General features: G+C 42.2%; 3 protein-coding genes and 2 long non-coding RNA genes across 10 annotated transcripts in view; 2 read left to right on the forward strand and 3 right to left on the reverse strand.

Annotated features, from left to right (window-relative positions):
• LOC307017377 (junction plakoglobin-like) overlaps positions 1 to 27251 on the forward strand; it is a 708820-nt gene that overhangs the window by 419690 nt on the left and 261879 nt on the right. The gene's annotated exons all lie outside the window — the stretch shown is intronic.
• Positions 1657 to 8645, reverse strand: LOC307017385 (uncharacterized protein). 3 transcript variants are annotated; one of them, XM_079646982.1, is made up of 5 exons: positions 8489 to 8645; positions 4772 to 5028; positions 4560 to 4605; positions 3058 to 3150; positions 1657 to 2132 (listed from the first exon to the last, which is right to left on the reverse strand). In XM_079646982.1, exons 2-5 carry the CDS (start codon positions 4890 to 4892, stop codon positions 2024 to 2026), a joined length of 369 nt encoding a protein of 122 aa, XP_079503108.1. In that variant the 5' UTR covers positions 4893 to 5028; positions 8489 to 8645; the 3' UTR covers positions 1657 to 2023. The 3 variants fall into 3 exon arrangements, 2 of the variants coding, with proteins under 2 accessions (XP_079503108.1, XP_079503107.1); XR_013802159.1 differs by lacking the exon at positions 4560 to 4605; XM_079646981.1 differs by lacking the exons at positions 4560 to 4605; positions 4772 to 5028.
• Positions 12014 to 14309, forward strand: LOC307017388. The gene is made up of 2 exons (XR_013802161.1): positions 12014 to 12227; positions 14123 to 14309. It is a non-coding gene; the product is annotated as an uncharacterized lncRNA (long non-coding RNA).
• LOC307017392 lies at positions 14959 to 17181 on the reverse strand. Its single transcript, XR_013802166.1, has 2 exons — positions 15283 to 17181; positions 14959 to 15062 (listed from the first exon to the last, which is right to left on the reverse strand). It is a non-coding gene; the product is annotated as an uncharacterized lncRNA (long non-coding RNA).
• On the reverse strand, positions 19955 to 27230 carry LOC307017378 (sterile alpha motif domain-containing protein 3-like). 3 transcript variants are annotated; one of them, XM_079646970.1, is made up of 6 exons: positions 27207 to 27230; positions 25553 to 25590; positions 21855 to 22813; positions 20938 to 21096; positions 20747 to 20839; positions 19955 to 20547 (listed from the first exon to the last, which is right to left on the reverse strand). In XM_079646970.1, exons 3-6 carry the CDS (start codon positions 22797 to 22799, stop codon positions 20227 to 20229), a joined length of 1518 nt encoding a protein of 505 aa, XP_079503096.1. In that variant the 5' UTR covers positions 22800 to 22813; positions 25553 to 25590; positions 27207 to 27230; the 3' UTR covers positions 19955 to 20226. The 3 variants fall into 3 exon arrangements, with proteins under 3 accessions (XP_079503096.1, XP_079503095.1, XP_079503097.1); XM_079646969.1 differs by lacking the exon at positions 27207 to 27230 and having other exon boundaries at positions 25553 to 25888; XM_079646971.1 differs by lacking the exons at positions 25553 to 25590; positions 27207 to 27230 and having other exon boundaries at positions 20782 to 20839; positions 21855 to 25140.

Below are 27251 nucleotides of genomic sequence, written 5' to 3' on the forward strand. Positions count from 1 at the left end.
AGGAAAAAGAGGACGTCTTGGACATGCCTATTGTTCCCGAGGGCATATTTGGCTCCGCTCTAGCTTTGATGCAGCAGAGGTGTGAGTCCGAAAAGAAGGAGGATGAGGCTCTCCAGCTTTGTCTTCCCCGAAGGGTCAAGCCGCCGCCTTCAACGGCCCCGCGGCAGTCCTTCGCTCAGGCTGCCTCACGTCCTGCCCGTTTCAAGGTCCCGAAACAGCAGAGGTCACAGCTCGCCCCGGGTCTCCAGCCCAGACACGAGGCGAGGACGAGCTGGCCAAGAAAGTCTCCGGTTCCGGCAGCAGCCGCTCAGGCACAGCCGGTCCAGACTTTCAGCCACCAGGCGAGGAAGAAGAAAAGGGTGGCCTGACAGCCTCCTCTCGTCTCCTCGATAAAGGAGCTGGGAGTTCCCTGTTCTCCAGCTCCAGGACACGTTCCAGTGTTAGATGCTTATGTGTTTCCGGGGTGCAACCATGTCCCCATCTTCCCGCCACCTCGAGTGATGTCAGAACGTCATTCTCAAGTTCGCGCCATGAGGGAAATGGACTTAACATCAAAGACAGCAAGTTCCGCTGCCTGTTTAAGTCACACAAACAAATGTCATCACTATTATTGTTTAATAAATCATTTTCCACTGTCGTTTCCAGGCTTAAAGCCAAGGGCGCAGTCAATTAAAATGAAAAAAAAAACAATAAAAACAATAAACAGTCTGAAGTCTACCCCCCTTCTAAGAGTGGCAGCTGCCTCTCTCAGAAGGCGGACGATGGACGGGGCAGTGTCGACCGGGGTTGTCAACCTGGGGTACCACCGTGTTCAGACACTAGAGGGCCCCCTAACACAACAAATAAAGACACAGCGGGCAGACGACAGGGATGTGACATCTCTACTTGCTTTGAGAAGCGAAAAGTGGAGGATGCTCACAGATTCTGCTTGGGTTTTCAAGATAATAGCACAGGGTTACAGACTCCAATTCGCTGTCACCCCCCCTCACTTTTCGGGCATTCTGCATTCGCAAGCCCGGGGAGAATCGGCCCATATTCTACCTGTCAGCAGAGAGAGTGAAAGCCTTCGGGGCTTGCCTCGCTCATTTCCAGCCACACAAATATGTTCTCTTCAGATCATGTCTGCGGTTACTGGGGCTCATGGCGTCAGTCATCCTGGTGGTACGACTGGGACGCTTACACATGAGGGAGTTTCAGCGCTGGGTAGCTGCCCTCAGACTGGACCCCACACGTCATGGCGCGTGGAGAGTGATGGTCACTATGAAATGCGTGATGGCACTGCGCCACTGGCTGCACCCAACTTTTCTAGTACGGGGCGTGCCTATGGGTGCTGTCCTATCGCGGAAGGTGGTCACCACAGACGCATGTCTGACGGGCTGGGGGGGTATATACGAAGGTCGACCTGTGAGGCGTCTCTGGAGCAGAGACCTCCAAATACATTATCTGGAGCTTTTAGCGGTGTTCCTCACCCTGAAACACTTTCTGCATTTTCTCAGAAGACATGTGTTAATATAACAAATGTCTTTTAATAAAATTAATTGTACCATTTTGATTTGGGGATTATATTTATACATTGTTTTACCAGAATTGTATGGAAGGGAAAACAAGAAACAATACATTTAAATATTCCAATGTTTTTATTGACAAAAATAACCTTGTCAACCAGAAGACAGGAATTAGAACCCACAACATTTAACAATATGTGTGTGAAAAATCACACACCTGACAGTGAAAGGTCAGCGAACAGTGCTGAACATTATGATGTTACTGGTAGCAGCTGAACAGCAGTAACAAGTGTCAGTGCATTTCTTTACATTGTAAGCTGGTTCTTCAATGTTTGCAACCTTGGCTTTAGTTAATCTTGGCCCAAAGTGAGAAGAACCTTTTGGATGAACTGGAATGTGAGCATCATAGTCTTGGGGTAGTTGAGATGCAGGTGCGTATGTAAGACCAAACAGAATGAACATCGCTTTTGGCAGGTCTTGGATGTTGTCGATCACAACTTGTCCCTCAAGGATGATCTTCAGCGAGGCTGGACTGCGATGCAGGGAAGATGAGGGACCAGCACATTCATGCTCAACCAGGAGGATCCCAATGTCAATGTCACGGAACGAGTCCTCATCATCAGTGTCCTGAAACGACAGCAACATAAGAGCACAATCAGGACATGTTTCATTAAATAAACATGAATAATGTCATAAGAGAGTCAGACACATGAGGGAAGGCTTGAGTTGGTTCTGCTGGACAGATCACTCAAAGAGGTTGGAAAGAGCTGTTGCTATTAGTGCTGACCGAGAAATCATATTTTTTAGCAAAATAGCAATAAACAATTAATAAGAAATGATTTAATTTAGGGATGTTATGGAAACCCACTATTAAACGTAATCCACATTTGGTATACCAGCTAAGACAAAAGCTGTCTGTATGAACTGTTTAGCTCAGTTTGCCACGTATCTTAAAACGTTGCGTATTCCTGTGAATTCACTTGCTGATTGAGATAAAGCAGACCCCCCCCCCGGTCGGGTAGCGGTACCTGAAGGCAGTGACCCACAGCAGCAGTGGAGGGAGGACAGAATAAAGGATACTGACAGATGTCTGTGTTCTTCATTCTTTCAAAACTTGCCTCAGTATAATGCTGTCAAGAATATTCAGATTCTTTATTGACATTTTAGATTTTTTTCCAGTGAGATATTAATGTATATAATGACTGATGCTGCTGTAACCGTTATACTGTTGCTGCTCTAGAATCACTACAGGTACAGCTGCTAGAGGAGGGGCTGCTTTGTCTCAGCCAGCAGCACACTTTATAAGATCTGCCACATTTAAAACAAGTGGCAAACTAACCTACACAGTTAAGACTATATAAGCGGCTTTAGTTTTGTCTTGTTTGTAACAATTTCACCAATATTTATCGGCCAGAACTAATCGTACTAGTGATAAGTGGAACAATCTTAATCTGTAATTGTATAAAACTACGCTCACAGGGTTTACCAGGGACAGGAACTAACAAATAATGGTGCTTTTAAATACTCTGTGAGAAGGTAAGAGGTTACTTACAAAGCCTGCTTTGTAGAAGTCTGTGGGGTTGTCGCCAAGGATAATTGGAAGCCCTCTGAGCACCAGGGTCTGGATATCAGTTGGCTCTGTAGTCTGTTGGGGAGTAAAATGACAACAAGTTACAGCTAGAATGACAAGAAATTGTTGGTATATTTGACTCTTTACCACAGCTGTAGGAAAGGAAAATAACCCGTTTTTTTTCTAGCTGAATCTTTGTCCTTGCAGTGTTTCGCCAATAAACAAATAGTGGCTGCGCCTTTTTTTTCTTCTTAAAATAATAATAAGTGGCGACGCGTTTTCATTTTTGATTGTTTGTTATGTGGATTTGTAGTATTTGTGTTACTGGCGGTCGCCTATGGCGCCAGATCTGGGGGGCGCTTCGTTGGTAGCTCTGGGAGGGAAAAAAACATTTTTGACCGTTGGCGATCATCCAAATGTTCGGCCTTGATGTAAAAACATTCATAATTAAGTCAATGTAACACCCTTTTCACCCCGGTTACACGTTTAATTTGCCCTGTACGGTGGGCGCTGTAAGTGATGAAAGTGGGGGATGTTGGCTTATCAGGCGCCCGCAGCTCACAGCCAAATTGCGAGCGTGGTAGCGAGAGAGTGAGCAAGGGAGAGAGCGCACCGGTACCGGCGCTGTTGTTATTAGAATCTGGTGCTAGCTGCGCTAACGGATATAACAAGTAGATGTTTCTACAACCAGGGTGGAGGAGAGCTCTCCTGTCAGACTGAGAGGCTCAGTGAGGTTAAGGACTCTCTGAGTATTTAGATAGTTAATTTTAGTCTAAGTTATCTCAGTGGGTCTCAAACGTTTTGACCACAAATTATGTAAACACATATTTCCAAGGCACTCCTTTATAATTATTAGGATAAATAAAAACAGGTTTGAAATCATTCCAATGTATACTATAGGACAGTTAACCAAAAATATTGTTTAAAGTTGGAGAGATCCAAAATTATGCATAAACAAATAAATGTTAACTAGGTAAAATAAGCTACATTTATTTGTTATGTTCACATACTTATTTGATTATTAAAATGTAAACCGATCTTTTTCATATGGGTGTTTTAGAGTTGTACCCCCTAGATCAGGTCTCAAGTAATTGTGTGCTCAAAGTGAACCAGATTGAAGCATTTTACTGTAAAATGTTCAAAACATCTTCCCGGGTGGGCATACCCCCGGACCCCCTAGAGGATGTGACGTCCACCCCCCAATTCAAACATGTTCATACAATACTGAATACATTTGAAGCCATTTTGACGTCTATTACCTATGTCAATAAGTTTCTGTTTTTGGAGTGTATTTGTCTTTTGTAGAGATTTTTCATTTATTCTTTAAACATAAAATGTCGCCTAAAATCTCACCGAGGGCAGCAAATTGTCTAGAACCGGCCCTGCTACTAGGCCTCAATAGCCTTTCTTGTGCTGACACATAGAAAGAAATTGGCGGGGCGCACTTCGCACACACTAAAAAATTCCACACGCTCCACGCTCACATTATGCTGGGCCCACGTGCCTTAGCACCGCTGCTATGACTCCATCCTAGGGGAAACACTGCCTTGTCATTAGTTTATTGTTTATTTTTGTATATATATGATGTATTTGTGACATTGTCAAACACAGAAAGCAGACATACATAGACCCTCACATGTACAATAAAGGGAGTAAAAGAGACCATTCTACCAGGGTCAACAGTTTAACCCGTTACCTTTGAAGACGAACTCTGTCCCGCCCATCACGCGGGTGGAGTGGAGCAACCCCGGTTGTTGCGCCCCTGGGCGTAGATGCTGAAGGTGGGGTGTTGGCAGACTAGTGGTAGGAGTGGCCATCCCAGTTGTGGTTGTTGTCGTGGAAGATGAAGTGGCGGGTGACTCACCGTACAGCCCCACCGCCAGGTCGGCAAGCGGAGCCAGGATGAGGGGGTGCAGTTCGTCGGAGTGGAAGATAATCTGGCAGGCGTGCAACCTAAGGACACGTATGAACATACGTTAAATCCATCCATCCATCCATCTTCTCCCGCTTGTCCGTGGTCGGGTCGCGGAGGTAGCAGTTCCAGCAGAGAGCCCCAAACTTTCTTTTCCCTGGCCACATCAACCAGCTCTGACTGGGGGATCCCAAGGCGCTCCCAGGCCAGCGAAGAGATATAATCCCTCCACCTGGTCCTAGGTCTACCCCTTGGTCTCTTCCCAGCTGGACGTGCCTGGAACACCTCCCTAGGGAGGCGCCCAGGTGGCATCCTAACGAGGTGCCCGAACCACCTCAACTGGCTCCTTTCGACGCGAAGGAGGAGTGGTTCAACTCAGAGTCCCTCCCGGATGACCGAACTTCTCACCTTATCCCTAAGGGAGACACCAGCCACCCTGCGGAGAAAACCCGTCTCGGCCGCTTGTACCCGCGATCTCGTTCTTTCGGTCATGAGCCATCCTTCATGACCATAGGTGAGGGTAGGAACGAAAATGGCGCGGTAGACAGAGAGCTTTGCCTTCTGGCTCAGGTCCCTTTTCGTCACAACGGTACGGTAAAGCGACTGCAGTACCGCTCCCGCTGCTCCGGATCTCCGACCCATCTCACGCTCCATTGTTCCCTCACTCGAAAAGAAGACCCCGAGATACTTGAACTCCTTCACTTGGGGTAAGGACTCATTCCCTACTTGGAGTGGACAGTCCATCGGTTTCCTGCTGAGAGCCATGGCCTCAGATTTGGAGGTGCTGATCCTCATCCCAGCCGCTTCACAATCGGTTGCGAACCGATCCAGTGAGTGCTGAAGGTCGCAGACCGATGAAGCCATCAGAACCACATCATCTGCAAAAAGCAGTGGTGCAATCCTTAGTCCACCGAACTGCAGACCCCCTCCCCCACGACAACGCCTCGAAATCCGATCCATGTATATTACAAACAGGATTAGTGACAAAGCGCAGCCCTGGCGGAGGCCAACCCTCACCTGAAATGGGTCCGACTTACTGCCGAGGACCCGGACACAGCTCTTGCTTTGGGAGTACAGAGATTGGATGGCCCTGAGTAGAGACCCCCTCACCCCATACTCCCACAGCACCTCCCATAGTGACTCCCTGGGAACCCTCCAAGTCTACAAAACACATGTAGACTGGATAAGCGTACTCCCAGGCCCCCTCCAGGATCCTTGCGAGAGTAAAAAGCTGATCCGTCGTTCCACGACCAGGACGGAATCCGCATTGTTTCTCTTCAATCTGAGGTTCGACAATCGGCCTGACCCTCCTTTCGAGTACCTTAGAGTAAACTTTCCCGGGGAGGCTGAGTAGTGTGATGCCTCTGTAATTGGCACACACCCTCTGATCCCCCTTTTTAAAAAGGGGAACCACCACCCCGGTCTGCCACTCCTTCGGTACTGTTTCCGACTTCCACGCAACGTTGATGAGACGTGTCAACCATGACAGTCCCTCAACACCCAGAGCCTTCAGCATTTCTGGGCAGATCTCATCCAACCCCGGGGCTTTGCCACTGTGAAGTTGTTTGACGACCTCAATGACCTCCCCCCGGGAGATTGGTGTCGATCCCCCGTCATACTCCAGCTCTGCCTCTAACATAGAGGGCGGAGTTGTCGGGTTCAGGAGTTCCTCAAAGTGCTCCTTCCAACGCCCTAACACTCCATCAGTAGAGGTCAACAACGTCCCATCCTTACTGTACACAGCTTGGATGGTTCCCTGCTTCCCCCTTCTGAGGTGTCGGACCGTTTTCCAGAACAACTTTGGTGCCGCCCGAAAGTCCTTTTCCATGTCTTCTCCGAACTTCTCCCACACCCGCTGCTTTGCCTCAGCCACGGCTGCTGCCCTTTGGGCCTTTCGGTACCTTGCAACTGCCTCGGGAGTCCCCCGGGATAACAAATCCCTGAAGGCCTCCTTCTTCAGTCGGACGGCTTCCCTGACCACCGGTGCCCACCAGGAGGTTCGAGGGTTACCTCCCTTTGAGGCACCTAGGACCTTGAGACCACAGCTCCCCACCACGGCTTCGGCAATAGAGGCTTTGAACACAGACCACTCTGGTTCAATGTCCCCAACCTCCACAGGAATGCCCGAAAAGCTCCGCCGGAGGTGTGAGTTGAACGCCTCCTGAACTTGGGCCTCCTCCAGACGTTCCCAGTTCACCCGAACTACACGTTTGGGCTTACCAGGTCTATCCAGAGGCTTCCCCCGCCACTCGACCCAACTCACCACCAGATGGTGATCAGTTGATAACTCCGCCCCTCTCTTTACCCGAGTGTCCAAAACATACGGCCTCTGGTCCGATGATACGATAACGCAATTGATGATGGACCTTCTTCCTAGGGTGGTCTGGTACCACGTACACTTGTGAGCATCCTTATGTTCGAACATGGTCTTTGTTATGGCCAATCCATGACTAGCACAGAAGTCCAGTAACAAACCACCACTCCGGTTCAGATCAGGGGGGCCGTTCCTCCCAATCACTCCCCTCCAAGTGTCTCCATCATTGCCCACATGTGCGTTGAGGTCTCCCAGCAAGATTAAAGAGTCCCCTTCAGGAGCCCCATACAGGACTCTTTCCAGGGTCTCCAAGAAGGCCGTATACTCTGAACTGCTGTTGGGTGCATAAGCCCACACAACAGTCAGAGTTTTCCCCCCCATAACCCGCAGGCGTAGGGAGGCGACCCTCTCGTCCACTGGGGTAAACTCCAACAATGAAGCACCCAACCGGGGACTTGTGAGTATCCCCACACCCGCCCGGCGCCTCACACCTTGAGCAACTCTGGAGAAGAATAGAGTCCAACCCCTATCCGGAAGTAAGGTTCCAGAGCCGACGCTGTGCGTAGAGGTGAGCCCAACCAGATCCAACTGGTAACGCTCCACCTCCCGCACAAGCTCTGACTCCTTCCCCCCCAGAGAGGTGACGTTCCACGTCCCCAAAGCCAGTTTCTGTCGCCCGGGTCTGGTCCGTCGTGACCCTCTGCCTTCACTGCCACCCTTCTGGCAGCGCACCCGACCCCATCGCTGTTTCCCGTAGGTGGTGGGCCCGCGGGACGGAGAAGATACGTTAAATAACGTTAGCTAAACCATGTGCAGCTTTATTGCTAAGCTAACTTGTTGTGAGCAGGTCTTTTAGCTAAACCTCTGCAGAACGTTAACTAACCTCTGTACAACGTTAACTAACCTCTGCAGAACGTTAGCTAAACTCTGCTAATATCCCCTTAATGACATGCTCCGTTAAACATTTTGCTAAGTAACTGTTATAAATGTGACGAATCACTCAAATGGAACCTTATGAAAAGCCATTTTAAATCGGTTTTGTTACCAAATGATCAGCCGTTAAGTAACGTTGTTAGCTAAACCACGTGCAGCGTTAGCGCTAAGCTAACTTGTTGTGAGCAGGTCTTTTAGCTAATACATTTTTGACAAAAAAATATCTAGATAGATATAGATGTTTTCAAACTCACCATTCCACGTAAAGTTATTTTCAAAATTCGCTCGGACATGGACTAGATACAGCAGCCATAATTTGCGGGCTCCTCTGTCTTCACCTCTGACTCATGCTCTGACTGCGTGCAGTGCAGCTGCAGCTCATGCTCAATGTGTGTGTGGAGCCCCTCCCCTCTCTTGCAGAAACGTAACACATTGAGTTATCTCTGCTTAATAGGATTATTGCAATGCACATTTCAGCTAAATAGTGCAAACAACTAATTTGCTTTGGTAATGACAGTCTTTTTAAAAAACATGAACAGCATTATTAATGAGAGCTTAAAAGTTTAATTTCAATAAAATCCGGGTTTAGAGTATAGACACTGGACTCGACATTTGGCGGACACCGTTTGCAGCGTGTCTGTGATCCCATCATACAAACAGTCCTCTGTGTTTCTGAAAGAGAAACAACGTGCAGACCAGGGGTAACGCTGCCTTTCCTCTGCACCCCCGGGGCTGATGGGTAATAACTCCCAAATTGCAGAGACGAGGCATTTGAGTCCTGCAGGATTTCCCCGTTAATATCAGTGTCTCGAAAACACATGTTGGCGACTGAAAGACATCCAGTGTTTAGTATTTTCCTGAATTATCCTTCACCTACTGTGTCTCAACTGAAAGAGGACCACAAACACACACAAAATATGATACCATTTTGAGATATTTATCTCCCATTCTTTCACTTTTTCTGACATTTTCAACACCAAACCTGTCGTTAACGTCTGTTTAGAGAACTACAGCAATCTTAAAGCCTGTACATTATTTATATCACACTTTATCAGTAGAAAAATGCAGGAAATTACTTTTTTTATTCAGTATTTGCTGATGTATGGCGCAACACAAAGATATTTCGCTCTGTGCAAACCTTTGACTATTATGTCAACAACATGAAACAAGAATATGAACCTGGCTTTATCCAATGTTCACACAAGAGTTCTACATCCTGAGACATCCTTCATATACACTATCACAAATTAAAGAGGACCAGAAACACATTAAAAATATGATAAAATGTGGAGACTGTGGGATAATTATCTCGCATTCTTCTACTTTTCGGGCATTTTACAGACCAGATATGTCGTTGATGTCACTGTTTAACAAACTACAAGTTTTTCTGAAAAATGCATAAAATGATGCAATATAATGTTAAATACATGGTTTATACGTGTAATTACTGGGGTTCCATTTCTTCTGATTACCTAATTTGGGCGTGCACATTTGCCGCGCGCAAACCTACCTCTTTTGGATTTGGAAAGGTTGACATGTATGAATCTGAAAGGTGTTGTGCATTGCGTAAAAGTGATTTTAGAATACACGTTTTATGAGACTTGCTAAAAGCAAAATAATTAAATTGAACCTAATATTTTTTATTTAAACTTAATATTATTGTTTTCAACTAAGCCAGGGGTGGGGAACCTTTTTCCTCTCAAGGGCAATTCCAATTTTTTCAACATCCTCCGAGGGCCGTACAAATTATTGACCTCTGCTTAAAAATGCTAAAATCACAGCCCATTAATTTGCCTTTCTTTCATGTTGTGCAAAGAAAAAGCAACCTCTCAATCCAGATACAGTATCTTGCCATGACTCACGCATGCATTCACGTGCACAGTTGTGGCATGACCACCCAAACAGAAAGATATGGACATGATTTAAGATTTTTTTTTAAATGTTGAAGTTGAAAGCATCAATCTGGTGCACTTTGAGAGCAACATTAGATATATGGATACATCTCTCAACACCCATATGAAACAGAACTGTAAACAGATTGACTTTTTCTTTATGGACATTTTACAAATCACTCCCCTTTCAAACTGTATTCTTGTTTATTAATAACAACTTTTTTTTACTGTCGTATAGTATTTTATACCTGTTTACTTTATTCTCTTATTTTTTTATAACTATAATGATCATATAAAGATGTGCCTTTACCTCACTGGTTGTAGAAAAAGCCTCTTATATTATATATATCTTATATGCTAGCTAACCAGATGCTAATAACAACAAAGTTATTGACTGTATGATCAGTATGACCAACACACTCTCACTCCATAATCGTCCAGGAGCGACGCTTGGTCAGGGTCCCGTGGCGTGCAGTTGTGACGCTCCTATGCTCCTTCAGCTTCATAAAAGGGACGCAAATAGCTTTCAACTGATTGCAATGTATTCCCATCGGCGGGATTTGACGCTCATGGAAGCACGGCATTCGTTTGTGTCGGCTGCCCTTAAAGGCAATGTGAGCGTCCATTCCCATTGGATAACGGAGAATTGTACACCCGGAAGTAAGTATTCCCCTTACTGTCGATTGATTTTACAGTGATATCTGCACTACTCATCGACAAAAAAACACCAGATTATCCTTGTTAATTACACAGCATTGATTGGTTTAAATTGTGTGCAATGCTTTTGTATTTTTCCCCTTCGATTCGGAGAAACAAATCTTTTTTCGGAGTAAAGGATGGCAGAAGACACTACACTGCCCAGAATCCCCAGCTATCATTTAGGACTACACCATGTGCTCTGTTTGACAAGCCCCAGTGATTAGTTCTCCAGCTCTGTGATTTGTTGACCTCCAACTGCATTCCATTCATTCCAATGGCTGGCGTCTATGTCACGTGATCTTCAAATTTGTCCCTGCAGAAAAAAAAAACATGGCCGAACTTCGTTTTATTCTCGGTGGGAAATGCCTATTTTAAAGTTGGTTTGGCCATTAAAATGCGTTTTGATGTCATTTGATGCAAGAAATATGTGTTGTTATTTCAGATTGTGTGTGCAGTGGATGTACATGATCTTTAGTTTGCTAGTTATTACGAAGAGTACTTCAGGAAATTGTGTCCATACAACGTTTTCATTGTTACCAAGGTGGTTGCTAGGGACGCTGCTAGATACGTTATTTTCCCCTGTGCAATTCTCCATTTACTCAACAATAACACATAATTATCGTTGTGTTTATTTATTTGTTTGATTAATAAATGCAAGTTGTTGTCCGTGAGGACCGAGGGTCGGAGCAGCTCATTTGCTTTAGAGAATATTACACCCGGAAGTAAGTATTCTCTCCGCTTCGCTTGACAAACCCCGTGATAGTCCTCAAGCTCTGTGATTTGGAGAGTGTGCTCCGAAGGTTACGCCGAGCATCGAACAGCACTTGAAATGGGATGGAACCACGGCAGACTGTCCAAAACTGGATTTGAAAGGGTCCACCCCGACTCCCCGTCCCCCACCCCGTCCCCAGAACTACACATGCTGGCTATTGTGTTTCGCAAAATGTTCTCTATCTATAGAGAGGCGAAGTCCCGCCCATCTACTTCCGACCCATGGGACCCCGGAAGCGGAAAATTATACATTGACGTCAATGGAGAGAGAAAAGTCATCTTTCGATCCCGTTTGAATTGTGCCACGAATGACACATATGATGTTTGTCAAATTAAAAGAACATTTTGCAAGTCAAAAAAATAAAAATGTGTCGTAAAACTGTGAAGTTACAATTTTTTTTGTGTGAAACCGCTCAGTGAACTACAGGTCTCTGGTCTCGCACAATACGCGTCACCATCACAAAGATGGCTGTCACGTTAGTAAATTTCACCTGTTTCTTTCAGAATGAGGCGAAAAAGTATAAAAAGAGGTGAAAATCACTACAAGTCTGGGCATGTTGAGAGCTGTACATACACGAAAGGGAGCGGTTCTGTAAGAGCCAGCATGCGGGACCGGCTTTACAAGGTTTCAGTGAGTAATATGAGTGCAATGTCTAAGGTTAATGTCAGCTAGCTAACAAGGTACACTAACGTGTTTTGTTTTAGCAACTAGTTTTCTCCTTAAGAACTGTGTGGTGTCTGTGTATGCTGTGGATAACATTAGTGTGCACAAGAACAAGATACACTCCCGTGTTTTGTTTTAGTTGCTCTTCAGATTGAAGCGGCCAGTTCTATATCGACTATATGTGTGATCTCCTTTTTACATCTCGTTGTGTCATTTGAGTTTATTTGCTGTGTGTAGATTCAAGGATTTTGGTTATCTTGTCCAGGGATGCAAACTTGTCACCTTTCGGCGAAATTCTCCGTTTTGAATCCAAAATAGGTCGTTTTTATGATTCCTGTAGATCTGCAATAAAAATATTTTTGGGGTATGGGAGGGGGTCTGGGACCCGGATTAATGTGCGGCCGCGAGCTTTTTTTTATATATTATAATGAAGCGCGAGCTGTGTGCTCGAGTCTTCCTGCCTGTCGGCTCTGCTCATGATGTATAATAAGCCTCTGCTGCTCGGCGATGATGGTCTAGCTTCAGCAGCTACATTACCTACGGTGCGTTCGTTAATATTAACTGTGCGTCCGGAGTCACTGTGGCACAGACTGGACCGCTGATGAACAGCTGTTAGAACGGGCCGTTCAGGTGTTCAGAGTAGAGCTCCCTGTCGGAGCGGCAGAGCGTGATATGCACTGAAAAGTTTTTTTTCCCCGTCGCAATATTATCGTTGAGCTAGCTAACTAGCATACATTGTCACTATCTGCTAACGTTAGCTTTAGCCTTCGTTTTCTAATCGTTTTTTTCATAGGCTATAAACAGAGGTGGTATAAGTATATATCTTGAAATTGATTAAAAGTAGAAGTACTCAGTTCTTGTACTTGAGTAAAAGTAGAAGTACCAGAGTGTAGGAATACTCTGTTACAGTAAAAGTCCTGCATTCCAAATGTTCCTCAAGTAAAAGTAGAAAATTATTATTATCAAAATATAGTGAAAGTAGCGACAGTAAAAGTAGTCATTTTGCAGATTGGTCCATTTCAGAATAATATGATATGTTTTATAATGACTGATCATTAAAGTGTTATCAAAGCTGGTAAAGGTGCAGCTAGTTTGAATGACTTTGTATACTGCAGGCAGGGTAGCTTTTGGATTTACTCCAGGTGGAACTAAAGTCTGATTTAACACTTGATTATATTTCACATCATTCATCCACATCTGTAAAGTAACTAAAGGTATTACATACATGTAGTGGAGTAAAAGTACACCATTTACCTCTGAACTGTAGTGGAGTAGAAGTACAAAGTAGCAAAACATTGAAATACTTAAGTAAAGTACAAGTATCTCAAAATTGTGCCCAAGTATAGTACTTGTTGAGTTTATGAACTTGGTTACTTTACACCAGTGGCTATAAAGATAGAAAGACTAAGCCTTGCACAGAGGCATGAAAATACATTTTCAAAATGCTCAACAGTGCTGCCAAAATTATAAACTGACTGCTACACAATTAAAATAAATGCTTTTTATATATTTCTATTAGATGTGACTCTATGGCGTTTCTGTTAATATTAACACTGCTGCTTTAGTTGTTCTGACTGCTAAAATCCTGTTATTCCTAATTTTAAAGCCGATATTCTGTGGGGTCAGGGGGCTCGGATCCTTGTCACCTTTTTCATACCTGATGAGTTTGCATCCCTGTTGTCAATTTGTTTGGTTATCTAGGCACAGCTGTGTGTGACTCCCTCTGGTACACTGGTATGTGTTTTCCTAATGTAGAGAGCATTGATTAATTAATAAACTACACACTGACTCTAGATCCTGACCAAATCTTTATTTTTTGATCAAAAGTTTTTCAAAAAAATGTATTGTATATTATATAACAGCTGCACATCACAGACCGGAGTCTCTGCTGCTGTGGACCACGATGGAGGCGATCATCCTCCCCATCCCCAAAGACCCTGCATGGCATGGAAATCTCCTCCTCCTGGAACAATTCTACACCCAGCATATGCTCCCTGTGTTGGCCAGTAGAGAGGAGGACATTTAAATAAACATACTCTTAACACCCTCGGACTCTGCGTTGTGTTTCGTATGTGTGATGGGGTGTTATGCAGAGGGGAGGAAAACAGGACACAGCAGATTGGGATTGTGGTGGAGATGCTGAGCAGTTATTTAATTGTTGCGTGTAATTATTATTATACTGCGTGCTTCTTAGTTTTTCCATCTTTTGCTGTAACATGGATCTGTATGTAACTCTATATTTACTTGTTATCTACCACACTTCCTTCTACATCATACACCATCATTATACATGATGGTGTATATAGGATATATATTTATTTGTATACATATCTGTAAATTGTATAATTTTATTTTTCGTATTTGGGATTTCTCTTTTGTCCACTCAAATACACTTGGCCCTTTCTCTTTTCCATGTGGAAAATGGCAGCTGCATATTCTGCTTTTCTCATCTGCTCCCTGTCTGCTCATCTACGATGAGAAAATTATATAATTAATTACTAATAATCATTTAAACCTGTTATTACCAATATTTCACAAATTCTTCATGTAAACTTAAGAGTACAGCTGTATGTTGAGTATGTCAACTTTGCTTGGTTCATCTTACTGGGGGGCAGCTACATGGATGTCAGTGCAGTCCACAATAATTTTGCAGCTGAAGGCAGAATGAATTTATTATTGACTCAGAATGAAGCACAACTTCATGTCATACAATACATTGACTTTATTTGTAATTGTGTAAAAAAATATGAATATTGATTAGCAAGCAGGACCTGCAGGAACAGAGAATGGTGATGGATGGAGCTGGGAAGAGAGAAGAATAAAGAAAACAGATCAACTTTATTATCGGATATTAAAAATTCAATTTCAAAACAAGTTGCCGCTCCTACAGTTTTCTAGTATGTAAAGATGATTTCACATGACCAATGCAAAATATCACACTCAATACATGTGTGTCTCTGGGGGGTGCATTGTGCCTTTGATGTATATAAATAATATACCATAACCAAATACTATTACGTACAGTGGAAATCAGGTTGCCAGAGCAGGTCAGTCCAGTGTGCTTGTTCCTCAGGGTCTCAGCAGTTACAGGTGAGGTAAAGAAAAGAAAAAAGAAAAAGGTCAGTAACAACACTTTAAAGTAACAACACTGAATAATTATCTCTTTTAATAATTTTCTCTCAGTAATCACTCAACTACTGTCTTTCCAACAAACAGATTGACTCACTCTCACTATCATCACAATGAAACACATCCAGAAGAATGTCATGCAAAGCTGCCTGCCTTCCTTCCTTCGACTCTCCCTGAACTGCCTGATCTTTTAATGGTCAATGTTAACCATTTGTGCAGATAGCATTAAGTAGAAAAGATCGCTGATACTAATGTGGGGTTAGCCTACCTCCCGCCCCCTTAGCACCTGGTGGAGGGGGCGATAGGCTACTCTTCAAATGTTTCACAAAATACTTACCATCATGAATACTCTTACTGTTTAACATTTCGGTTTACTTCGTGTTAAGGCTAATACAAATGACAAGGCTAAGTAATGTAATATAATGCTAACTAACATGCTCGCTACTAGCTCGGTAGCTAACTTGACTATGTTCCATGCAAAACATGTATATTACCTGATATGTTTGGTCCAACGACTCCTGGTCCTTTCATCAGACGGGAAGCGATAGAACGAGCAAGTGGTATGATCTCTTTTGTGATTACAACCTCGTACAAAGCACACAGGCATCTTGTAAAAGTGAATTTATTGGAGCAATCTCTTATATTTATTGGAGGGAATAAATCAGTCTTCTTCTTCCTCTTTGCTTTGCGAGTCACAACCAGTCTTGGAGCATTATCGCCTATGACATCACTTACGCGACCCAGAATGCATTTGGGATTTGTAGTCTTTCTAGTTGCGTATTATTCATAGTCTTATATTTCAGCAGTTTTACGACAAACTGTGACTTTTTTTGCATGGAAATGATTGTTTAAGAATGACAAACATCATATGTGTCATTCGTGGCACAATTCAAACGGGATCAAAAGATAACTTTTCTCTCTCCATTGACTTCTATGTATAATTTTCCGCTTCCGGGGTCCCATGGAGGCTCCCGGAAGGGGAGGGACTTCGCCTCTCTATGGCACATCTCTACTGGGAGTTGTAGTTTTAAAAGACGTTTTCGTATTTCCCATCATAAGAAGTTGCCAGTATTAAACTGTGTACATCCCTGGAGGTTTAGGGGATAGGAAACACTCAAATTTAAAACATATAATTAATAAATGGGTGAAAATTGCTTGTAGCCATCTGTTACAGCCGCTGCCTTCCTGGGGCTGTTAAGGCTGTTAAACCTGTTTGTGTGTGTGTGTGTGTATGTGTGTGTGTACACATGAGAGGCGCAGTTCCTCCGACGTCCCGCCCTCGCTGCATCCGAAGAGGTGATTGGATGAGACGTCATCCAATCCCCGCCCCTTCCGGCACATCTCCCGGGGGAGGAGTACAAAGGCTGGGAACGGAGATCATTCTGGAGGCTCTGTGTTGGGAGACAGACGCCTCGTGATACTCTACTTGTGTGTTTATGCTGTTAGCTCCCTTGTAATTCGTAGAATACTTAGCAGAGTGCAAGTAGTGTGTTGTGCCTCTTATATTGTGTAACTTTGCTTAGGATTGTTAGCTTAGACCCAGATGATTAGCACCTGTTGATCAGCTGTTATCTGTGTAAACGTGTTAGCTTAGACCCAGGTGATTAGCACCTGTAGACCAGCTACAGCTGTGTGTGTGCAGCTTTCCTCATTCCTATTTTGTACCACGTGTAACGTGAGGGTTTGTTTCCTTATAAACTTCCTTTTGAAGTTCTCTCCTGTGTTGCATCAGCTGGTGGCCGTTGTTGTTTCAGGCTGCTTGCTTGTCCTTTTGTTGCCACCTGCTGTAATAAAGCCACTTATAATTATTACCAATTCTACTCTGGTCGTGTTGTTCCCTTTGGTACCCCTAGCCCAATAGGGAACGTAACACCATCGTTCATCTTAAGATAAGATATATACTTTATTGATCCCAAGTTGGAAACATTTGCGTTACATCAGCATGTGTATCAGTTGTAAATATGCCGTGGTGTTTATTTGTAAATCATTTAGTATAATCACACAAATTCTGTGTTTTATATTTAATAATTCTGTGTTCTTTATTTATTGATTGTTCAATACCTGACAAGGTCGGAGATGAAATATCTACATACATCTTATAAGAGTATAATACATATGTATAATATCAGTTAAAATAAGTGCTTCAACATAGTTAACATTGCTGGAGGTATGCACAAATATTGATAGATGTCTTGTAATGCACTATTGAGGAACCTGCGACCCAAGTCTTTCATTCATTGCATAACTACACCGTTTGTGTATATGTCAATAAACCTTAGAAAATCTTGAAATCTTGAAAGGGATGTGCAAAATAGTCATTATATACAGTCTTTAATTAACTATTAGTAGAGAATAACGAGTAATGAATATACTTTATAGGGATCCTATTAATAACAAATAATGAAATTCAATAACATGCTTTCACCACTAGGTGTCCCTTTATATCAGCTGTGCACCTTTATGGTGTAAATACAGCTACCAATTGGATCAAATATAAAAGTCAGCCAAATTAGTGTTGATACTGCAAGGAGACGTATTGTGTGAAAATAAATGTAAGATGTTGTTTAATTGCTGATATATTTATGATCCACATGAGGCAGTTCCTCATGTTTGTCTAGAAGTCTTCTCATCAGTGATACGGTGAGTGATGCAGGTAGGACCCAAACGCAGATAACATTTGATAATACCTTTATTTCAAGGTCTAGAATAAACTTGGAACAAACAAAACACTCTCCGGTGAACTACCTCACGAACAAAAGAAGCACCAACACTGAACACAGGAAGAGACAAGACTAAATACAGGGAGGGGTAATCACAAGACGAGAAACAGCCGGGCAGGGGAGGAGAAACACAAGGGCCACAGGTGAACACAATCAGATAACTAGACACACCAGGGAGTCTAATGACAAGAGGAAAAACCCAGGGAAAAGGACCAGACAATAACCACGAGGAAAACATGACATGGAAAACAGCAAAAACACCCAAACCTACAAAACTACAACCGTGACATGAACTTAGGAGTGTGACAATCAGGGCTCTATAAATAGAGAACCACGGCAGATGTGTAATATTTAATGCAGCCGAACCTTGTATTACAATGCCGTTATGTGATGACTTTCAAAGAGAAAAGCAAGCACACTCGGAATAAAGTATTATTAAAATGTTTTTAAAGGTTTTCGGTCTGTTTCCGGTATTTGTTAATGACGATGTGATGTGAGACTGGAATTGCACAGGGGAAAATAACGTATCTATGCCACAATTTTAGTTGCGGATTTTGTTAAACTAATACGTTTGCGCTGTGGACCAACACTATACATTGACGGGGAAAGTGTGTTGGTATGACAGGTGAACAGATCGCCACTGGGCTTACAACTAAAGACACAGCCACGCAAAAACTGCGGCATGTGTACGGCTCCTTATGGGTACTGCAATTTCTGAAGCGCCGGAGCGGCATTCTGGTGCTCTCCGTCAGAACTGCACCCCTGTCAGACGAGACATATACCACGTGATGACACATTAGGCTCGTGTTGTGTTCAAGGACCCTGACCTTGGCCAGGAAAAACAGGCACTCGCTTGTTTAATTTTCTTTCGGTCTAGATTTCTTAAATATTTAAATTTTTTGCGTGTGTTTATTACCTCGAGGTCCGTACCAAATGTTCTCGCGGGCCGTATACGGCCCGGGGGCCAGAGGTTCCCCACCCCTGAACAAACCTAATATGAAATCTGTTGACATAATACATTTGATTAAACATTCCAGTGTTTCAGTGCAAAAGGAAGGTCACATGATCAGATGCCTAAACCATTTCAATAGAGAACCGTAGTGACGCGTCGTAAAACCCGGAAGTAAGTTAGCATTTTTAGCACTTCCGGTTCCTTCCTCAAAAAGCAATGCATTTTTTCCATAGGGTTTTGGAAAATAACTCGAAATAAGGTCTGTGGTTGACACAAATTTAAGAGGTAATTGACGTTTTGTTCTACGACATTAAATACATCAGCAGTGACCCCACTGGGGATTTTTGAAGAGTTTACGTGTCTGAAAAACGATGGTTGTTACCGAATGGCTGAATAGGACTACACTGTAAATCGTAATAAGTTGACTTTACTTAACAAAGTTCAGGAAACCGATTGCCTCAACATTTCCAAGTAAAGTTAATCATTAATTTTAAGTTGTTTCAACTTAAAAGTACTGAGTTCAGGCAACTTATGTCATTACAGTAAACTTGAGTAGACCCAACTCAAGATCATTCATTACGATGACTATAAAAAGTTAGTTTAGACAACTAAAAGATCTGAGTTATGTTAAATTAGCACAACTCATAATAAAAAGTGAACCTTACTTGTCAAAGCAGTTCATTTTACTAGGGTAATATCAGGAAACCGATTGCCTCAACATTTTCAAGTAAGCTGAACTTAAAATGTTAAGCTGTTGTAACAAACAAGACATTTAAATGGTAATGATAATCACATTTTATTTGTTTTGTTAACAAACATATTTGGAGAGGCTGACTTCTGTACTTCCATCAGAAACATTTACACATTTATACAAACATACTCTGTGTGTACAGCAACGCGGCCTTTGAAAAAGAATAATAATAATAACAAAGAAAAATGTATTTTCCAAAAGAGTAAAGGTCCCAGTGGTAGGTGCTCTGACTCAATGCATCAGGGCATTTTTGAGGCTGACTTCTGTGCTTCCATAAGAAAAATGTACACATTTATACAAAAACAAACTGTTTTAAACTCTGTGTGTACTGCAACGCGGCCTTTGAAAAAGAATAATAACAAAGAAAAATGTCTTTTCCAAAAGAGAAAAGGTCCCAGTGGGAGGTGCTCTGACTCAATGCATCAGGGCATTTTTGAGTGATTGCAGTTTTGGTTTAAGGGACTTATGGCCAAGTGAGAGCATCACCCTTTGAATAAATTCAAAACTGTTCTTTAGTTGTTGAGGGTATTGCAAATTTAGGGCGTAGATGAGTCCAAAAAGTAGGCACATGGCATCTGGGAGAGTATTGATGCCGTCCATCACCATTTTCCCTTCCAATATGATGGCGATTGATGACGGTGCAAGGTGGAGTGACTCAGGTGAAGCCAGGCTGTCTTCAGGGATGACTGTAAGGATCCCGATGGAGCTGTTGGAGATGTCCGGGTCATCACAATCCTATAACATAGGCAACAGTAAAATTACAACCACAATAACATTTTAAATGCAGAGTTTACCTTGGCCTGCTGAAGGCCCACTTTTTGGCCAGTATCATAACAAAAGCTAAAATATATTTATGTAACACAAGGGACAGGATAAAATAGATTGGGCGTCCTGTGGCCTAGATTTTAAATAATGATGAAAAAAGACTACTTACAAAGCAAGTCTTGAAGAAGTCATTGTTTTCATTACCCAGGATGACAGGAAGGCCTCGGAGGACTGCTGTTCGCTTGCCATTAACATCTGTACCCTGAAATATATTGAAACACACATTACTCATAAGTGGTGAAGAATAATTTGTTAGCAGAAAACAAAAAATGTATGTTATTTGTGTATGAAAAAACTTACCGCTGGTGCCACCTGTTGCAGATACCCCTCAAGTTTGCGACCGACACTTCCCCCCTTGGATTTAAAGATGTCAAAGAAGCGGGGAGTGTATTTATCCAGTTCTTTGAAGAATTCTATCTTCAAATTTTTGCTCGACACGCGACAGAATTCTGCCACAATCTATGGGAAAGGTTAGACAATTTTAAGATTTTAAAATCTCATTTAAAGCCATCTTGGTCCTACATTAAAGAATAAAAAACACTAACATAAATGGTGCTAAAAGTAAAGTATGGAGGCATTATTGTAGCAAAACTATTAAACGTGTATCTTAATCTGTGTGTGCGTATTCAGATGTGTTAACGTATAATACAATCAGTAAATATGTTCTGAGATTTTTGAGCATGAACAGGAATCTTCAAATGTGTATTAAGATTCTATCTGAGATTCTATCTATCTCCAAAACTTAAAATACAGACAAGTGTCTTTTTACACAACTTTTGCAATACTTTTCCTAGGAAGATTTATAAATGCATGCAGCAATCAACAAATGTGTCTGGGGATTTGTCAAATACACATTCACAAATCTTAGGACACATTTACAGATTGTTTTAAAGATTTCGATATATGATGTTTTGATAGAATAATGGCCCCATATAAAGTGCTTTACAAAGAATCATGTCACTTCAGTAGGACAATTTGAGACAATCAGATATAGAAGTGTTGTAAATCTGTATATCTGGAGGGCTTTGCAATACTAGTTTCCTGCCCAGTGTAATTGTTTTGTGTTGCTTTTGTTTGTGCAGACATTTTGGGACTCTGAATTACAATAAGCAATTCATTTTTCCCCCCCTGTGTTTTGATAAAATGTGCATAACCAAAATGATAAAATGATATTCGAATTTAAACCATCCTAAAACAGGTAAACAGTTTCAAAATACCTGACTTTCAGCAAAGAGTGCTGGCCATCTTTCCATGATGTCCTTTACTGGTGGCTCCAAGGTCACAAACTCCCTTCTTCTCAGGGCAAAAGTAGAGTCCATGTTCTTGTTTAACAGAGTGGCATTTGGAGATCTTTTTTTCATCTCTTCCACAAGTTCCGTTATTTTGGACTCCATACTAGTCTCATCTTCACCATCAGGTAAATTGGGTAGGAAGTTCACTTCAAACCGCTTGGGTCTTTTGAAAGGTCTTTGAGGCGCTTGGCCTTTTCTTTTCCCTTCATTTATGGCCACATCATTACACCCAGCTCGGCGTAGTTTTGTGCGATAATTACCCATCTTAAATTTGACGCTATTTTTCCAGCCATTACATCCATTGGAGGAGCCTGGTTCAGCGAGACATGGATGTTTTTGAATAAGAGCAGTTGCAACATCAAGGTATTCTTCATCACAGGGATATGCCTTGAAGCTGTAAATAGACTCAGCAAGTTTTTCGAGGATCTCATGCTTCATGTCCCTGGGCACTTGTAGATATTTCTTGTCCCTCATATAGAGGAGATTTGCTTGGCGTAATCTGTATTCAATGTCTACAGGAAAAGAAGGAATTTCAAAGTTGTCTGGCCATGGAGACCTTGTAAGACTTGACCGACTTTCGGGGGAGGAAATAGACATGGTCTCTGTGTCAGCAGTGCTTGGTGTGGGTGTTGGCACCAGGGAGAGGATCTTTATGGTGGGTTGCTCAGGCAGGTCAGCAATGTCAGCCAGGTTGACGAGTGCATTGTTGAAATCTGGATCCTCATACTGAAGGCAGAACTTGTATTGAAGACCCAGCTTGCCCTCAAGCTGTTCAACAAGTGATTCAAGTGTCTGAGGTTTCTCATTCAGTGTAATCTTCCTAATGTCACCGTCATGCACAATTACTCGTAGAATGGTCCGTGTCCCCATTGTTTGTTGTGATTCTAAAAAAGGATTCCAAAAAATGAAGTTAAATTCCTGTTTGATACTTCAAATCACATCCAGTCAGCACATAATATAATGTCTAAGGGTCACAAATGTTCTGCCTCTAATTTTGTAGGCTGCCAGAGGAAACGGGTCATTCAGATCACACAACATGTGCACCGAAAGTGATGACCCATGACTGCATAGCTCATAAGAACGCAGGTGCTCATTATACCATGCTGTCAGATGTTTGCACAAAAACAATACATCACTGTTAATGACAATGATTTTGTCAATTTGCCTGAAATCTGGTAGAGCTGAACAAGCACCAACAGACACAATCATATCTGGACTGTATTTGATGCCTTCAATGCTCACAGATGATGCAACAAAGACAGTGTTCTGAGCTGCATTCTTCTGTTTCAGTAAGTTCTGAATATTCTCTGGGAAAGATGAAACCAATGAAACTGTCACCTTGTCCATTTGTATAGAAGGTTTGAAAAATGAGGAGGAATCCACATGGTATGCCATCATTCTTTGATGCCTGACAGCCAGAGTTTGTGTGACGTTTTTGAAGTTTTTTGTGTTGCGAATGACTTGTTTGAAAAATTTGTGTTTGCCTTCAAAGCGCATTGTCCACATGTCTCTGAGTGGCCCATGTATTCTCATCAGCTGTGGATAATGCTCAACAAAGTGGTGCTTGGGGCGCAATCTGAAATGAGGAAATACTTCTAAAAGTAAGCCTCTATGCTCTGAGATCTTGGCCTCGAGAAAATCAATAGAATCTTCCGTTAATCTAAATGATGCTGCCAGGTCTAGTATGTCCTTCAAAAGCATCACAATTTCCCATGTTTGATCATTCTCTGGGACATCAAATCCAATCATGAGTGGGAGAAGTCTTGTCAGGGCCCAGTTTTCATGGGCGTTCCCGCCGATGGTACCTCTAGAAGCAAATGTAGCTGGGATGGTCTGAGGCTGATCAGTTTTGTCAGTGAATTTGTAAGGGAAGTTTTTGATGGCTTCATTCAAGGACTCAACAGAGATGTACTTCTTGGAGATCAAATCCTTAATACACAAAGACATCTCAATCGGGACGATACCCTCCAAAAGGTCATGCATTAGGTCAGGTGGAAACCCAGTGACGGTGTGGAAATGTTCCAAATTCTCTCTTAAAACACAAGGACCTTTAACCCCATACTGTTTTACCAAAGTTGGATCCTCTAAAACTTGAGAAACTTGCATGTCATGATTCTGGCTGGTTCTGCGCTCAAATTCTCCTGAACGGACCTCTTTCAGCTGAATGTCACTCTTCTTCACCATGCAAAATCGGCAAGGGTGCTCCACTGTGAAACATTCCTGGAAACCAGCCAAAGAATGAGCCCCTAGGTTATCAGCTGACACATAGAGTACAGTTCCTTTCACACACTCGCCTAACTGTTCAACATAGACACCGTGTTTTTCAAGAGTAACCAGGTCTTTTAAAAGTGGGTGAAGGACATCAGCTTAGCCATACTGTTTGACTGCACTTGCTCTGCATAACATTGCTAGCTGAATAGAGTGAAGAGAAGATCTGTGTTTTGCCAGAAGATTGGCAAGGACCCAATACACACCACACAGTTTGTGTTTCTTTCTTGAAGTGCCCAGAGGATTGGCTATCTCAAAGTCATCAATGTAAAGCCCAAGGACAATCCGGAGGGTCTCAGTTTTAAAGAAAGCCTTCTCACGATAGTGTGTGCCATCTCTATAAGTGTTGTATCCATCAACAGAGGCATCTTGACTGAGAAGTTTTTCTAAAACATCAGCTCTGTTTAACAATTTTTGTAACATTTCCATGATTGGCACATAAGTTAGTGATTTTGATTCTTGTCCAAGCTTGTATTCAACTGGCATCACTAGAGGGAATTCCTTTTCAAAATATGATGCTCTTTTACAAGCTGTGGAGAGTGACCTGCCAGCATCAGTCATTTTCAGGAACTGGTTATTCTCTTTGACAGCATTTGTAATCTCCCTCAAAACAGAATCACTGTCAGTGTCACCATGTTCATCAAGAATGTTCTTAATGGCATTATGCAAAAGAGGCTCTGATAAAAGAACAATCTGATTCAGATGTTGGATTACTTCCTGTACTGCAATGTCAGATATATGCAAGATTGCCTGCAGTTTTAGAAATACAGAGGCTAAATTGTGTTCCAGTTGATGCGGTAAATCATCCAGATTTTCAATTTGAGCCTCTTCCTCATTTTCCTCTTGAAAAAAAACGATAGGATCATTGTGAAGAGCCTCATCTTGTGGTGCATCTTGAGACAGATTTGGATCTGAATTGTAAGCTGCACTGGTCACAGCAATGTCAGGCTTCAACTTCTTCTGTCTTGGATGACTATGTTCTTTACATTTATGAGCATTAAATGTGGAGTACACATTGCTCTCAAAAGTGCAGTTTTCAAATGGACATTTCACCATTTCCTGTTTTTTAAGATGTTGGCGCAAATGGGTGAAGAAAACGACTTCTGTACAGGGTTCTTCAAAATCGCAAAGAGGACAATGGTATATCACAGGGATTTCACCAGCTTCGCTCATCTGCATATCATGGAAGTGATGTCTTGTTAAATGGACTTTCAAGGCATTAAATGACTTGAATGAACACAGACAATCTTTGTAGAGGCATGGAATTGGAGTGGTTCTGGCATAGCTTCCATGTTTTAAGCGATAGTGCTTCAATAGCTGAGCCCTCTTTTCACAAGAACATATGCAGTACTTACACTTCCAATGCATGTTTTCTGTCTCTGAAGATCAATACCTACAGACAAAAAATTGAAAAACACAATAAGTTAAACTGCATTCAAACTATACAGGGTTTCTGCACAAATTCTGAAATGAATTTTCATGCATTTCCAGACCATGACAAAATATAGAATAACACTTTACCAAACTAATAATGCAAATAAGGCCTGCAACTATGTTAGAAATAATTTAGAAATGTTTTTTAATATCGTCTTGTGTTATTTTACAATGTTTGAAAATATACAATCCGCCCGTATATATATATCAGTATGTAGTTAAATGTGACGTTTTTTAATTGTAATTAAATTAATTCATTTATAAGGCAGCTTGTGTTAAAATATTGCATGTAAAATATTAGTTTTTAGTGTTTTAGGACGCGGTAGGACTGTGCGGTATGACAACAAATGATATGATGGTATTTTTCCTAATTATAACGCAGTGTGTGCTCTCGTGTGTGTGTCGGGAGGGGAGCCCCACCCTTCAGAAACAGAGCTGAGGAGAATGTCTTTTTCTAATTTATTTTTTATATATGCAAATTGCAACTGAAGTAATCTATCTACGGTCACTTTATGCATTGAACATGTGCTCTTTTATTAAATAAACTAAACGCTTATGTTATTTATCCAATTTATGTGCATGTTTCAGTGTCCACTGCATTGCTTTGCACGTTCTCTCCTCAGCTCTGTTTCTGAAGGGCGGGGCTCCCCTCCCGACACACACACACACACACAAATGCACACACTCACTGTCAGAGACAAGAGCGGAGGAAAGGAGGAGAACAACAAAGTGTAAAAAGTCAAACAACAAAAGTCAAAATCCCGTTTGTGTCCCACACACTTTCAAATTAGTTTATCATTATTTGTTTAGCCTCAAGCCGTCATGTCACAGAGGAGCAGGACACACAGCCTGCCTAAAACGAACGTAGCTTGCACATTCTAAAAATAGCTCACTGATGATGATGAGCAAGTAAAAATTGTTAAAGAGCAACTTGCAGGTTAGAGACACCAGTGAATAAATGTGTAGGAAAATGATGAATACGCTAGATTTTCAAAAAAATATACAGAAATATACACTACAGTGACATCTGGTGTCGTTTTGGCTTTAATATCGTCTGTTAGCTGAGTTTCTTCCCGTGAAGTGGGTATGCATCATTAATAGGTTTTTAAATGTTAAGAAGCCCTCAGACGCTGTTTTTTGCAAGATGTTGCGTCCCGCGGGGGCAACCCGGCTTAACAGGCTAAAGTGAGAACAATAGCAACGCCTAAAATGGCGGTAGAGGAGAGTGCAGCAGTGGCTAATGTGTGCTAACAGGGAATGCAGCAGTTGCTAAATGTTTCAACCGTTAACGAACATGCTGCTTTTGCTTTTACACAAGTTTTCTTCAAATACATTTATTTTACCGGAATTAATTCCACGGCATATGACCTACATGACGGGCTAACTTTCTTAGCTTCAAAGTTAGCTCTTAGCCTCTTACCTTATAGCCTTACCACGATTTTTACTTAAACGCGGTAAAAGTCGGTTTTCATCTGACTAAAGAGGATGACTCATTACAAAAAATAACGATAGCTAACCCTGAATGATTTTGGCTAACTTCCCAACTCTAGCACAATATTGTTGGTTAAAACGTACCTTCTCATACGGCTCTGCTTCTCATGTCCAGACTCTCGACAACGC

The sequence above is a fragment of the Notothenia rossii genome (assembly GCF_949606895.1).
Source record: "Notothenia rossii genome assembly, chromosome: 8".
Lineage (NCBI taxonomy): Eukaryota > Metazoa > Chordata > Actinopteri > Perciformes > Nototheniidae > Notothenia > Notothenia rossii.